Here is a 14836-nt window from a genome sequence, read left to right as displayed (position 1 = left end):
TCTCAAACTCGACGGATCAAGATCAATTTCCTGAATAAACTAATTACTATCTTGTTGAAAAATGTAAAACACTCATTCATAAAATTGGGCATCATTCATCACACTTATCTTTTAACAGCTAAAATTAATCAAGGGAACTTCCGACCCATCTATCCTTCCATTATATTACTTCTGAAATCCTTTGAGGAGAAAAATCAGCTTTGAAAATCACTAAGTAGAGAAAACCCAAGCAGACACAGGGACAAAATGCAAATGCATTTGGACAATATTTCCAATATTATACCACCTTTGTTCAATTATGAAGTGAATTCCTGTCAACAGCCAACATTTATGGAAGTAGGACCCACGAATATGACATTTAAAAGACCAGATTCCTTTATTATAATATTAATCTCTGGGTTTATTTAATAGTCCAAGAATTAAAATTTGAAATGAAAAATGGTTTGGGTGAGATAAAGTGTGATAGCACTGGGGAAGTTAATTAGAAGAAAGAAATGACGTGTCAAACGAAGCAGGGGTGGACAAAGGTCGCATTGCCTCAAAGAGACAAGAACCCGTGAATCGATCGGAGTTTCGCTCAGCCTCCGACGAAGGGCGGGACGAGGCGACAGGTTCAGCAGATTAACAGAGAGCTTGAATACAGTCGCGGGAGGATGTGGGGATGAAAAAATAAAGGGAAAAGTGTGGGATTGAGGGAAGGAGAGAAATGTGAAACAGAAGAAAAGTAAAAGCTGTTGGAGGAAACTGTGTTAATGGCTAATTTACAGTCCCAAGCTTCACTGTGGAAACCAAACAAGAGGTTTCAGCATACAGGGCATGTGTGCGATGAAAAGGGCGAAAGAATGAATAAGAGTAACCCGATATCCAGACTAAACTCCGCACCTGTGCTAATACTCGGAGATAAAGTCAGAAAAGGCGGTTTGATAAAAGAACGCTTAGATTTAAAAGAAGGCACTAATGCAGCCTCAGAGTATGAGGATTTTAAAGCAAACATCTCTTCTGATGATGATGATGAATGAACTGAGCCTGAAGGAGAAGCTTCAAATTCACAGGCCCATCTTATATTCAAGCTTTCACCTACAGGCTCAGTAGTGACACAGATATCTTATAGCTTTTATATCAAAAAGGAACTTGTAACCCAACCACTGCTCCGTCATGTTCATGGGTACGACCAAGGCGGTGGTTGTTTTTGTTATGATGCCTCCTTGACACGTCATTGCTGAGTGAAATCCAGTTTGGTCAGAGGACCCTTACATCTTATTAGAGCCCGAGCCAGGAATGGCAGGGTTGTAACCTATTGTTATCCTTCAGATTAGTATATCCATGGCTTTGAGGGGGTTAGCGTGCATAAAAACTCTTGAAACATGGCGGTCAAGTGTGGTGAAAATGCGATGTGGCATAGTTCCCGGACCTGTGCGTTGCTCAAGGGTTCTATAGCGCCCCCTAAGGTGAAAACAGAGGGAAAATTGCGTTCCACCGAATCTTCCGAAACTTGAAAAAGTAACCATGGCCTCAACTCAACAGGAAGTCAGCCATTTCGAATTTTGGTGTTTTGCACACTACGTAAATGAGCGAACTCGTCCAATCGGGTTTGTCTTGCCGGCATTAAAAAACGCGCCAATTTGTACTAGGCACATCAAAGGTGAAAAGTTGTAGAAAGGTTTTTTGCAGATTCAAAATGGCCCGGCCCCGGCAACTCTGTGCGTTTTGTGCGAAACAGGAAGTGCCCTGTAACTTCAGCATACATTGAGTTCCACCGAATTTCCTTGGTGGGACTGTTATAGACCAAGACGAACAAAAAAAGTCGACCGTAACCATGGCCTCAAATCAAAAGGAAGTTGGTCATTTTCAATTTTGGCATCCACCTTGGCGAAGGCTTTGCGGATTCAAAAGTGAGGTCAGGGAACTGCTGCAGTCCCCGACTTGTAGTTTACATCCGTTATGGCTTTACCATTTCAAACCGTACCGTACTGTACCAAACTGTGTCATGATTGAAACATGGCATATGATCTGGCCCTTAAGCATTCGCCACTTTTCACATGCTCTTGCCTTGTTTGGGATTTGCAGCCAGCAAAAGGAGGAATTGACACCAAGCAACTGAATAACACCTCAGTGTGATCTACACAAAAGTTCATCAGGCTCTAATGATTCATCAGTACGACCCCCCGCAGTGCAGAAAACCTTCAGTTGAGGGCTGGCAGTAGTAAAAGGCAGGGAGGGTAATCAAGCATGCATAGGTCATTATTGACTCACTTTTTGAACTTTGAACTGTGACCTTAAATTGGAAAAAAAAAAAGCAGACCTCTGAACAATATCCCTGAGCTCAGGACCAGAAGGAGGAAGGGCTTGAAGAACACAAAGAGATGCTTTAAAGTGTTTTGTTTCCAAACACATTAAAAAAGAAAGTTCACAGGTAGAGAGAAACCACAAAATCTCTAAATCTGAGATTATCTTCCCCCAGACAAACCAAACTATAGCCGTGAATTTATGACAGAAAATAGTTTCCTTATTTCCTTATGGTGCACAGGTGCTGCATGAGCAGGCCCCGATGTTTCAGAAAACTGCAGGGTTTCTAATGAGCCCCCCGGTGATCACCCATGTCTAAAAAAAAATGATAGCGATAACCTTTATAGCCTAGCAGATGCTCCGGCTCTTCAGTTTCTATGGTGAGGTAATTGCACAGCTGTCATTCGTGATTTAAATTTCGTGAGGATGAACATTTCTGAATGAGGCAGCAGTGACTCACAAGTCACACCCGAAGACAGGGGATCGACTACGCTTAAATCAAAGGTGAGCTTCCTATTTAGGAACGAAACAGCTTGGCTTTAAATGTTTAACAGTAACAGAACTGCATGGCTTTTTAAACATTTATTTGGCTTTCACAAATTCAGCTATAAACAATCTTGTTTTGTCTGTTTAAATATGTGGGTGAAATGATGCATTTTTATGGTTTTTATTTTTCTTTCATTTCCGTCTTCCTCTCCAACTCCATATAAAGGTCCATTGAGTATGGATTTGAAGCTCCCTCAAAACACACCGCAGGCGAGGTAACCCCTGTTTCTCCATCAACAGAATTGTACATACCGTTTCTTTTATCGATGTCATCTCGAGACTGCAGTCGCTGCAATTAGGGCCGCAAATAGAGATTTCTTTAAAATGACTGCTCAGTTTTCTGTTTACTTAATTATTTTCTTAATGTTGGGTCAATAAACCGCCAGTAAATATAAAAACGTTTCCAATCTGTTTTCCAGGGCCATAGGCTAAAAAATCCCAATCCAATTTGTAATGATTTAAAAAAAAAAAAAAGAGAGAGAATTGATCAGCTGATTAATGGCAACTGTAGTTGAAAATGTGATCGTTCCATCTTCTAAACCAGGGGTGGGCAATTATTCTCCCCAAGTGGCCACATAAGAAACAAAAAATATTGTTGAGGGCTGGGCCAAATTTGAATTAATTGTTTAATTAATTTAATTTTATCTCTTTTATCTAAAAGTCAGATACTTCACATCCTCAAGATCCTCAGGCAAGGGCCTACTTTCTCTTCCAGACTCTAAGCTTTTTAGCCCAGCTTTTTTGTTTTTAATCTATGTGACATATTGAGAACTCTTCTTCTCATATTGCTGTGTATGTTTGATGCAGTCCTTACTATGTGGAGCACTTTTTAACTTTGTTTTGAAGCATGTTTCACTATTTGATTTTAATTTTGTGTTATTGGCATTTCATGATAAAAAAGAAATTCAAGTTTTTATAAGCTGAGAATGAAAACTAGACAGAATTAGGGTGAGGTATAATGTCACCGGTTAAAGGATATCTCTTCGATGACATCCAGAAGGTTCATTTCCACCCAATAATTCATTGTTGCTAAGAGTTTCAGCTAAAAATTACACCCAAGCAAACATATTCAGAGCAACTTCAATGTCACCAAATGACTACAGGTGTCTGGGACCAGCTGGAATTCAGGAAATGAGTAACCTCTCTAGCTCTCAGTGAAGGCCACCTACACTGAAAGCAGAATAGATAAAAGTGAAGACAGCAATGGGATTGAAAATGAACTTACATCTCATGGTTTCCAACAAAACTGGGTAAAACAGGAAGTGCATGTGAAGTAGTCGACAGAAAACAGATAGAAGCAGCGCCAGAGGCTTGTGGGTGTGTTTCCCGCTGTCTTACATGACAGTGTGTTACTCTACAGAGAGTCATTTAGCCTCGTCTTTTCCCCTGATGTGTCTTAACACCGCGAGCTGCTGCTCCACTGTTACCGTGGTGAGAGGAGAGCGTACAGAAGCATGTTTGGAGCCATGTTTGCCAAGCTCTTAATAAAGTGAGGTTGGCACCGTTCCTGTCCGGCTGTTGTTTGCACTATTTTGTGGCTATGGATATATTTCAGTGTGCGCTCTGCTTATAAAGCAATTTTCTTGCAGTGTAGTAAAAGAATTAAAGCACTTTTTTCTGTGAATTTCAAGTAAATTGGTTACTTTCCATGTCTTATTTACTAGATTTATATTGGGTAACTTATTTTTGGTCATCCATCATCGCAAAGTCTCCGAGTAATCTATAATATCCAAGCCGTGGGGGAATAATGACGAAGAAAATTAGGCTGCAACCAAGAGGTAAAGAAAAACAGCTGTGTGGTCAACATTAGCAGAGATAATTTATGACAGAATGTGCCTGAGGGCTTTCTTAATGCAAGAAATCTCTGCTCAAATGCACATTTATTAATCCAAGTGGTTAAATTGTAGACATATCAAGCTTATTTATCCAGTTAACGCCTGTCGACTTAAGACAAATTTGTTTTCGCTTCTTTATCTGGTTGACTTCTTGCTGCTTTTTGACATTTGGCGAAGCAAATCATCACAGGCACACAAATGAGTTTAAAATTAATTTACTAGATTAGTAACATGCCACACGTCTTGGCAATCCCTCATAACATTGTCATAGTACATGTGCTGCGTGAGCGAGATAAGGCCCCGGGGACAGATGAGCGCACATCACTCGGCCCGTAATTAGCAGCCAGACTTACGTGTTAAATGGCCCGTCAGCCGAGTACAGATCACAGCAACCAGAGAGAAAGCTTCTTCAAAGACGTCTTCATGTTATCGTTCTCCGTTGACGCATCATTAAAGTGATCATAATCATACAAGGATGCCTTCTGTAACGGTCTGTGCTCCAGAGCTACACACACACTTGGCGTTAAAAGGCTTGTGTAGCTGCCCAGTGGACACGCAGAGGTCCTGGCCTGCCTTGTTCAGCCTCGCAGCCAGAGGAATGGACAGTGCATTTCTCTTCCCCCCCCCCCCCCTTTTTTTCTCACCACCACTCCACTGTGCTCTTTCGCTCTCCACAGACGTCTCCTCAGACACATTTAATCTTCTCATCTCATGCTGTTCAATCTTCCCTTTCTGCCAGTGAACCCGGCAAATTCGGATTAATGATAAATCAATCCCTTTAATTCACTGTAAAAGTCTCCTCTCCTTTCTAACCAGACATGCCGCTGCCAGACTTGGCCACATGATGATACTGTTAAATTTAATTTACAAAGATCTTTACATTATACATCATGTTCCCCCCTGTGTAAGTATGAAGGTTTATGAAGGTCGGTGCCTCTCACTAAACCTCTAATCTTATTTTTACTAAACTCTGACATGGACTGCAATATTTATTGATATATCTCACAAAAAAAATTATTTCTCGGAACAATAATTAATCATTCAATGAAAACACGCACCAAATAAACAGTGTGTGCGATCAGGTCCTTCGGTGCTGCACACGTTGCTAAACTGTAGGGTGTCTAGTTCCCGCTTTGCCATGACGTTAGATTGTTATCGGCCACTGGCTTACAGGTGAATCACGCACACGGTGAACAATGACACCATACATCAGGTGGTCTCCTGGCAACCAGCATAGCTCTGACCGACTCCGCTTAAAAAAAAGGGGGCCAACAGAAATTTCGGAGGAGAGCGGGCACAGCGGGGGGCCATCATTTTACATTTCTTTCCTTCAGAAACTGCACAGGGGCCTCAGAAGTCACATGAATGTGCAAAGCAGAAATGAGACGAGCTCTGTCCTCCACCGGTTGTCCCTGAACTGCTTTTAAAATTGTGAGCAAAGAATGTAGCAGTGTCAGGCTCCACTTCATTTAAAAAGGGAAGAAGTCATAAGCTTGTGCCAGACTACCTAATTAAATAAAAACACTGTTTTTTCAATCCCGACTTTTTTTTTTTTTATGCTCAATCCTTGAAAATACAACATTTCTTGCAAAACTTCCAAGTCCCCAGTCCAGACAACAATGGAGGGCATGTAGCAGGCTCTATGGGTGGAGCCACTGACCTGACCGTACTGTACCATTATACTCTGGTACGCCAAGGGATGGAAGAGTTTGGGCCGGTTCATTTGGTGCAATTCCTGATGGAAATGCACAAAAAAGTCAACATACCGTACTGTACCAAACCCAACCATTCCACTCGGTGGCACCCCGGCTAATGTGGCACAACACTGCAGCGAACACAAACCAATGACCGCAACCCCCATGTCTCAATCCTTACTCTGATTGGCTTTCGTAACTCGAGTGTTGAGTGTCGAGTTTTGTTTGCGTTCAAATATTTCAACTCAAATAATGAGCATCCATATCACTCATATAACCAGTTTGGTAATATCTTAAAATAATAACGGTGGTTGTAGGATAACATGCTCACCCGGCAGTTTAAAAGAGTGTCATCACTTATTCTCAAAAAGAAAAACTACATGACATCCAACACACCGGAGCATGTCAACACACACCATGCAAGTTTTTATTGGTTCCTCTATTTTTAGAGGTCACACTGGAGCAGCTCTGCCTCCAGAGCTGCTCCAGTGTGACCTCACCTTCCAGCATGGATACCTGTGGTTTCCCTCGATTGTGTTGTCACAGCCAGTGTCAAACCATTTATACAGTGGAGGAGCCAAACCAAAGCCTGCTGTCCTGCCAACAACAACAGCTGCCATGGCAGCACAATGGGAGGTCTGCTTTACAGGAGCAGGGCATTTCTCTGCAAAGAGCAATCGGAACATTTTGCACCTTTTGCCCAACTGTGCGCATACAGACACCTGTGTGTGTGTGTGTGTACACGTGTGTCGACACTGGCTTTGCTCAGCTACAGTTTGATGAACACTTGGCAGATAGATTGTGATACTCAAAAGTCTGATTTTAGTCTAAGACAATAGTTTGGTTTTCTTGGACTAACAGACCCAGATCATGTGTCAACAGGAAACGGATTCAATAGCACAAGCTTATAGAGAGTACACAGTCAATAAATCGAATTTCTCCTCAGCATGTTTACTCGGACTCTGCAAGTTGTCCGACAGTCGCGAGCTACCGCCGCAGGTTGACACAGCTGTGCATGTAAACATAGTGAGTAATTCATTCTTTACAGCTTGTTTTCCCAGCTATTTCATAATAAGTTTAAATAAAAAATGATTAGATGATAAAATATGAAAGAAATATGTATATGTCACCCGTGTAGGCAAACATGTGTGCATGTGTGTGTGTTTTTTTTAAAGGAATCCTCACTCAAACACGGCACACCCACCACTTTTGCACCATAATCCTCATAATACTTCTACAACACTTGGCAAAAACCTTTATTAGGTTGTTAATCCAGCCGCTTCCTGAGCCGACAGACACAATATTGAGATTGAGTCGACTGTCTGTACTTAAAATAAAAAGCTGTAAATCTTTGGGTTTACACAGCACGGAGGGGGAGGAGCGGGAGAGAGCGGGAGGGATCACACTCCAGTGCATTGCTTCAAAGAAAACTTCACAAACGGTGATGGAGCACATGGGAGACCGAACGTCCTGCCAGGCAGCTCTGAGTCTGAGATGCACATTTTGACCCTCACAACTATACAAAAAACTCACAGTATCAATGTCTAAATGATGGCACGTGGTTTGTGTGTCCCTTGATCCATGTCACAAAGCTGTTCTCTGATGCTTTGGAGGAAAAGGTCATAAAGTAGTCCAACCATGCTGCTATCACTGCTTTACAGCTACTGGTTATTACTGCGGTATCTTTTGATAGTTACTATACATATATATAAACACTTTTATAAAGGCACATTTCATTTGAGAGATAAGTCATAACCAGAGTATGACAGTTAAGATTATGTCAATATCAGCGTTTAAACCGTGAAGTCACGCCTGTAGTAATATGCAAGTATAATCCGTATCATCTGGTGTTGTCTTAAACTGAGCATTCCAAATAAACCACAAACCACAACCTCTTCAATGATGTGTCAGTTCTCACACTCCCACAGTCTTCCATCAAAATGAACTTCACCAGAGTGTGGGCAGCAATCCAACTCAGGGAGTAAATGCTTTCTGGGTTTGTGTTACTGCTCAGATAATCACAACACATGCCGAATACAAGAGTGCACTCAAATGACTCCTATGCACACACACGGCGCATGACACTGTATGTACATGGCAGCTGATGAAGGAGTATGTGGAAAAACAAGCAACATTTTGAATGGAGTTACGTTCGGGATGCCACTCACCCGTATTCTTCTCATCGCAGCCACGATCTCCACTCGGCTGCTCGGCCGCGACACATCCAGACTGCCGATGTACTGTCGTCAGGATGGTAAAATACAACAAATACAGCATGTTAACTTCAATATAAGTACAAGTATTTGTCATATCAATACAATTCAAACCGTCCTCGTCAGAACAGTGTTAACTCCGTTCCAAATCACAGCTGGATACCAACTTGTGTTACTCACACGTCACATCGTTTGAGTGGATTTGTGTAGTTATTTTGAACACACCATGACAGAGTAACACACATTAAAACACAGACAAGGAGAGGCACCAGACGATAACACTTTCAAAGTTTCGCGCAGATTCACCTTTGCCTCGAAGTTGATGCCATGCTGAAAGGCTTCCTCGTTGTGCAGCGGGATCCTCAAATCATGTCCATCATCAACGAGGTTGTACTTCGTTTTGGCAGGCATTTTTATTTTTATATAATTGTTTGCTATTCCACAGTAAGACAGAGGCAACGAACCGCGAGAGGAATCCAGCGCAAAAACAAACCAAGAAGTAGTCCAAACAGTCCCGAAATCCGGTCAGTGCATACGCTTCATAGCAGCGAGTCGTCCCAGCACTGAACGCCGACAAAGGTGCTCTCAACCGCGGCCAAGTGGCGGCAACTACTCCGGTGAAGTGCCGCCCTGTCACCGTTTACCGTAACAGCCTTCAAACACACGCTGAGCAGACGCAGGAGTGGCGCGGATATTGACGCGTTTCCCCGACTTTTCCTGTTACGAGTGCAGAAGTTGGTTTAGGTCCTGCCTCCAGTCCCGGACTCCCTCCTCCCGCTCTCCCCCCCCCCCTCCCCTCCGCTTACCTCGCCCCGTCCTCCCGCACGGAGGGAGGGTGTGATAGGAGCAGAGCGCGGTTCCCACCTGCTTCCATTGGAACAGAGACTCACCGTGGCTCCGCGGAGGAGGGACTCGCTGTCTGGTACCTGCCCTCCTTTATCTCTATCTCTCTATCTCTCTCTCACACACACACACACACTGGTGGGAATAACCTGAATGTCACCCGTGTACACTTAAGGAGTGGTTTTGATTTACTGTGTACGATAGTGGTCTCAAACTCGCGGCCCGGGGACCACATGTGGCCCTCCAATCGATTTAATGTGGCCCTCCATTCTATATCAAGATTTGATTTATTTGGGGTTTTTTGTGAATGATACATTGTTCCATATAAAAACAAACATTTTTATTTTGAAATTCTACACAAATACAATATTGTGGTTATATTATTTAAAGTTTGTTGCTTTTTCCACCAAAAAAGCTGGACTGTAGTGTGTAATTGACCGTCCCCCTCCTGACCAGACTAGACTATGCTAGAATAAAACTCTGGCATGCTGTCAAACACATACCTGTAATTTGCACTATTCCTCACTTCCGGCCTACTACTCACCTGTATTAATTATCCTGTATGTGCAATAATCCTGTGCCACTGCCCTTTTCCCTAGTGAAATGTGTGTATTGTACATAGCTCTCTTAATGATATTCTTACTATTTTTTCTTTATATTTTTGCTTTCAATTTATATTGCTCATTCTACCCCTATTTGGTATCTTGCATCTTCATATTCTTAACTGTATATTTTGTTATTGCTTATCTTAATGCTGCTGTAACAAGTCAATTTCCTCAGTGAAGTCTAATCCTACTGTCATCTAATCTAATCCGATTATTGTGTCCCCCCCAAACGCTTTGAAAGATGCCGCACCACTGCATCACAATTCATCTATGTATAGTCTAATCCGTGTTTGTGCCATTTCTGCAAAACCTCCAATTATTTTTAGTTGGTAATACAAAAAATAACTGTAAACACAAGTTTAGCAGAGAATATAGGCTAGAAGAAGAATATGAGCACGCTTCCACCCCATGCTTTAAATTCTACTCTGATTAGTTTCATTTCGTCCAGAGTAAAATGTGACTGTGGTTTTACAGCCAGGGCTCATGTACATAAATCCTTGCATGGGAATGATATAAAATAAAGGGCAAGGCTACCAACTAGTGGCCATATACCTATCTGGGCTTTTATTGAGATATCAATACAATATGAAAATGGAAGAGTATAAATTGCGCGTTGCTTAAATCATATAGAAATTATGAGACGACCTGTAAAAAAAAACTTTAAAGCAGAAATAATCTATTTTTTTTCAAATTCTTTGATCCTCTTATCTACACATAAACCTTTTCAAGAACATTTTCAAAGATTATCTGAATATATTCATCTTAATTTTAACTTGCTTTTAAAGACCAATGACTTATTATATTCATTAACGGATGCAAATCAAAACAGCATAAATGACCGCTGGTCATAAAGATTTGAACAGCTATGCCAATATGCATCAGTCATAGTCAAGTTTAAAGTATGCATGATATAGACTCAAAACGACAGCAGTGGGTGAATTTAAGATACAGGACAATGCTACAAAATGTGATTTCTTTATTAAATATGAATGCATTACGATCAGAAAACTAGCATTCAGTTCGTGAACATGCACCGTGACTATATTAAACACATTTTTCACTCGTTCCATGAAAGCACCTCCAGTGCGAGAGTGACGTGTGGACAGTCGAGACAATGGTGCTGCGTTTATGTATAATTCAGGTGTCATTTTATAATGCACAGGCCATCTGTGTCACCAGGGGAGTGGAGATGCAGCACTCCCCTCAAGGTGGTCCCAGGCGTGGAGGGAAGGAGAAGTAGGGCAGCAGTAATTCACATTCTCACCACCTCTTTGGGAGTATAGACAGCGCTGCTGCTAATGGTGTCCTGCGGGCTTATAATGGGATGATGTTCCGTGTTATTTCCTCTCCGTGAGTACAAAATCTGGCATGTGCTACCGCCGGATTGTGTCGCATACCATTCAGCGTCTTGATTATCGCCCCTTACTAACACACATGAGGAAAGTGGAGTGCGAGAGGGAACAGGATCACCAAGACATAAATGTTGACTCTGAGTTACATGCAGCTTTTATGTTATTGCCACATTTTATGCTATGTGTAAAATGTATCAAGGATATCTCCTCCTAAATATTGCATTGCACTCATGACAGTGGAGTGGTTAAATGTGAGGAGGAGGAAAAAAGAGCAGCTGCTGTCTCTGCAAGAGGAATTATTAGTGAATACAGCCAGTTCTGCTCTGGGACTGCGTGTGCTCTTAAGGCTCTTATAAAGGATGGAGCGTAACTTAATCCATGCCTGCTTTTCAAACACATCAGATCTTATAATTAGGGATTCAGCTTTAAAAGCATTTGCTCATCATGGGAAGAAGGTTCGGAAAAATATGCAATATCTTTAGACTTAATGTCGTTTACTCGTCCACACCCTGGGACATGATCCTCGGGAGCGTATCAGGAAACGGTTAAAATGGAAGTTCACCTCCTACACTTCGAGGCGGGTGTGAAAAGACGCATTTATCTCGTCAAACTGCTACTTTACTATAACGCAGTGTTGCTGTTGCGTCCAACTGTCTTGACACAGAAGGAATCACTTTACTATATGAAGGTAACTGACATTTGCTTTTGATTTACTTGTGTGTTATTTTATGTTTTTAAGTCATGCATCACCGTTTTAAAACCCATAACTTGCTGAAATGCTGTGACTGAACAGTATACGGGGTCCTTGAAATCCTTGAAAGTTTTAAAAAAAAGAATTCAAGGCCCTCGAACGTTTTTCAAAATAAACATGGGTCATTGAAAATGCTTGCAAGAAAGAAGTTAATTTGATATTTAGTTAAAGTCTCCCTTGTATGTTACGACGCCACCTACTGTTACCAAAGAAAATTACAAAGACTGACTTTGACCAAGATCCCAAGGACAATCACCTGTCCAGAGTATAGGTAGCTATTATTATTATTATAGTAATTATTATAATACTTTCTGTGTTGTGGTCCCTGACATACAAGTCTCTCACTTTGATCTGACAACATCTGAAAACTCATGTTTTCCTCTCTCTGCCCTCCGCTGGTGTTTTTTTCAAATCCCCCCCAAAAAAACTTACTTAACGTTGCCTCTTGAGTGGATCCATCCACACTCACAAACTTTGGGATGCAGCGAGAAACAGAGCTAAGATTTCTTCTGTGTGTGTGGTGTGAGGCCAGTGAGTGTCAGCAGGAGTCCTGAACCTTGGATACTCTCCCTGTGGCGTCTGTCTCAACCGTATGCAACTGCCAAGACACACACACACACACACACACACACAAATGACTGTGAGTCATCCGTCAGGCAGCCGTGCGCACACACACATACACGCACACACAAGCATCTTCAGGGTGTATTAATTAATAATGGGGGATGTGTGACACTTACAGCATGAGGACTAGATCCAGTTCTCCCCCCCAGAGTGTTGCGGAGACCGAGGCAGGCAAGAAGGGAAGCAGTGGAACAAATGATGATACCGACAGGCTACATATTCAATTAGCCTGAAACTGTGCGACTGCAACAGAATGATATGGTAACAGAGTAGCGAGTCAGAGGTAGATTAGTACAGATTTACTGTGCCTCTGATAAACAGTCAGTGATTTTAGGCTCACATAACGCAGCATTAACGTATTGAGGCTCTGCATGACCTACATTTTCCAAATCTTGAAATCCTTTTTCAACAGAAACCAGTGATTACCAACTTTTTCTTTTTTAACCTATGGATTTAATGTGGAGTCAAAGAGTATCAGACGATTAGAAAATGTAAAAAAAACATGAGTGAAAAAGACATTTGAGAAGCATTATGAACCTGTTTCAAATCTGATAACACTTAATTAGACGACTGACTGTGCAGAAAGCATATTAGGAACTGTAGTGTAGCAAACCTCTCGTACATCTGTCTCAATGCAACAGAGCAAGGCTGACTCTGTGTATTTTAACTAATCAAGGTTATTCGCCTAAGTTGCATCTTATGTAACAGCAAAACTCACACTTCCTCCAAGCATTTCACTGAGCGTCAGTTGTCGGGTCAGTGAGATGAGGCGAAAACAAAAGCAAGGGTGACACCATGTGGACACACGTTGAGTTTCAAAAGGCTTCACACTCAACTCGTCGACCTAAATAGCACATGGCGAGAGAAAAGTGTAGAAAAATATACATTAATTAAATGTATATTAAATATATTATATTAATATATTCCTTAAAATATATTTTAAGGAAGACCAATGTCATTTTTCACAAAGACAGATAAACAGATAAAACAGTTTCTAGGACTTTCTATGCAGGTCATAAGAAAAAGAAAAAAGCCTCCCTATATTTGACTTTCCCTTGGAATCACTCACTGTAAATAATAGCCTAACAGAAAAAAACGGCTCGGTGTGTTACTTGGCACTGTGACAACTCTTTTTCAAATGAGTAAATGAAATTGTGTTCAGCTCGCTCCCCCCTGGAGACTAAGCTTCATTGAGTTTTGTCGCTCCCCTGAGCCGCTTCGCGCTTCCCATCGTTCACCGGGAACAATGTGCGCTCGGGCCTGAACGGGCCTATGAAAGTGTCACCGCAAATCACAGCGACGCTCTTTTCTGTTGTGGGGCCTCTTGACCCTGTGCGGTGCCTAACACACTGGAGTAAACATATCAAGGGGCAAGAGGTGTAATGAATTTCCAGCCTGATGTACTGGCAGAGAAGAATTACAGATGTCATCATCAACACACAGAGTGGTTTCCATGACTTCAGATGACATCAAACTTATTTTAGCAACCATCAAAATAAAATACTGTATTTTTGTATTTTCAAAATCCACTTTGAGGCAGCTCTTGCATCCCCTCACGTGTACGCTGGCTCACTAGAGGACAATGCCTGAGAGCAACAGACATATTCCATAATCAGTCAACAGATTAATGTGATCAATAAGTTCTAATTTTAAATGCGGAAGAAACGCTTTGAGGCATAGGAAGTAACCTTGTCAAGTTGTACACACCTTATAGCACTAAAGTATTTTGATACAAAAAACAATGGCATCTTAACCATACAACACGTCTTCACCTTAAAATGTAATAATAGACATTATGGGGACATTATAGTTCCCATAATATGACTGTGTAAACCAATACCAATACATGAGTAACACCTGCAACACACACACAGAAACAGAGAGATGACTGAAATCGACACTCAAGCATGGTATTTACTTGCTGTTGTTTCCTTCCCTGGTTTATTCATTTGTGTAGGGGTTTAATTTCTTAGTAAAATTTTAAATACATCAGGTGGCACAGTTGTTTCACACTTTCCTTACACAATGAAGTCATTAACTTTACATTAAAAATGTCATGTTTGCTTTTTTGTTCAGTTAAAAATACT

General features: G+C 41.5%; 1 protein-coding gene across 2 annotated transcripts in view; it reads right to left on the bottom strand.

Annotated features, from left to right (window-relative positions):
- The window catches only part of LOC131465483 (carboxyl-terminal PDZ ligand of neuronal nitric oxide synthase protein-like), a 165048-nt gene extending 155733 nt beyond the window's left edge, over nt 1–9315 (bottom strand). The window contains exons 1-2 of one of the 2 annotated variants that reach the window (XM_058638195.1): nt 8881–9315; nt 8530–8601 (exon numbers count right to left, since the gene is read on the bottom strand). In XM_058638195.1, coding sequence (XP_058494178.1) covers nt 8530–8601; nt 8881–8985 — 177 coding nt within the window. In that variant the 5' untranslated portion in view covers nt 8986–9315. The remainder of the gene's footprint in view (nt 1–8529; nt 8602–8880) is intronic. The other variant, XM_058638197.1, reaches the window with a different exon arrangement.
- Between the last annotated feature and the right edge of the window lie 5521 nt (nt 9316–14836).

The sequence above is a fragment of the Solea solea genome, chromosome 9 (genome assembly GCF_958295425.1).
Source record: "Solea solea chromosome 9, fSolSol10.1, whole genome shotgun sequence".
Classification (NCBI taxonomy): Eukaryota; Metazoa; Chordata; class Actinopteri; order Pleuronectiformes; family Soleidae; genus Solea; species Solea solea.
This window is presented reverse-complemented; position numbering and strand designations above follow the sequence as displayed.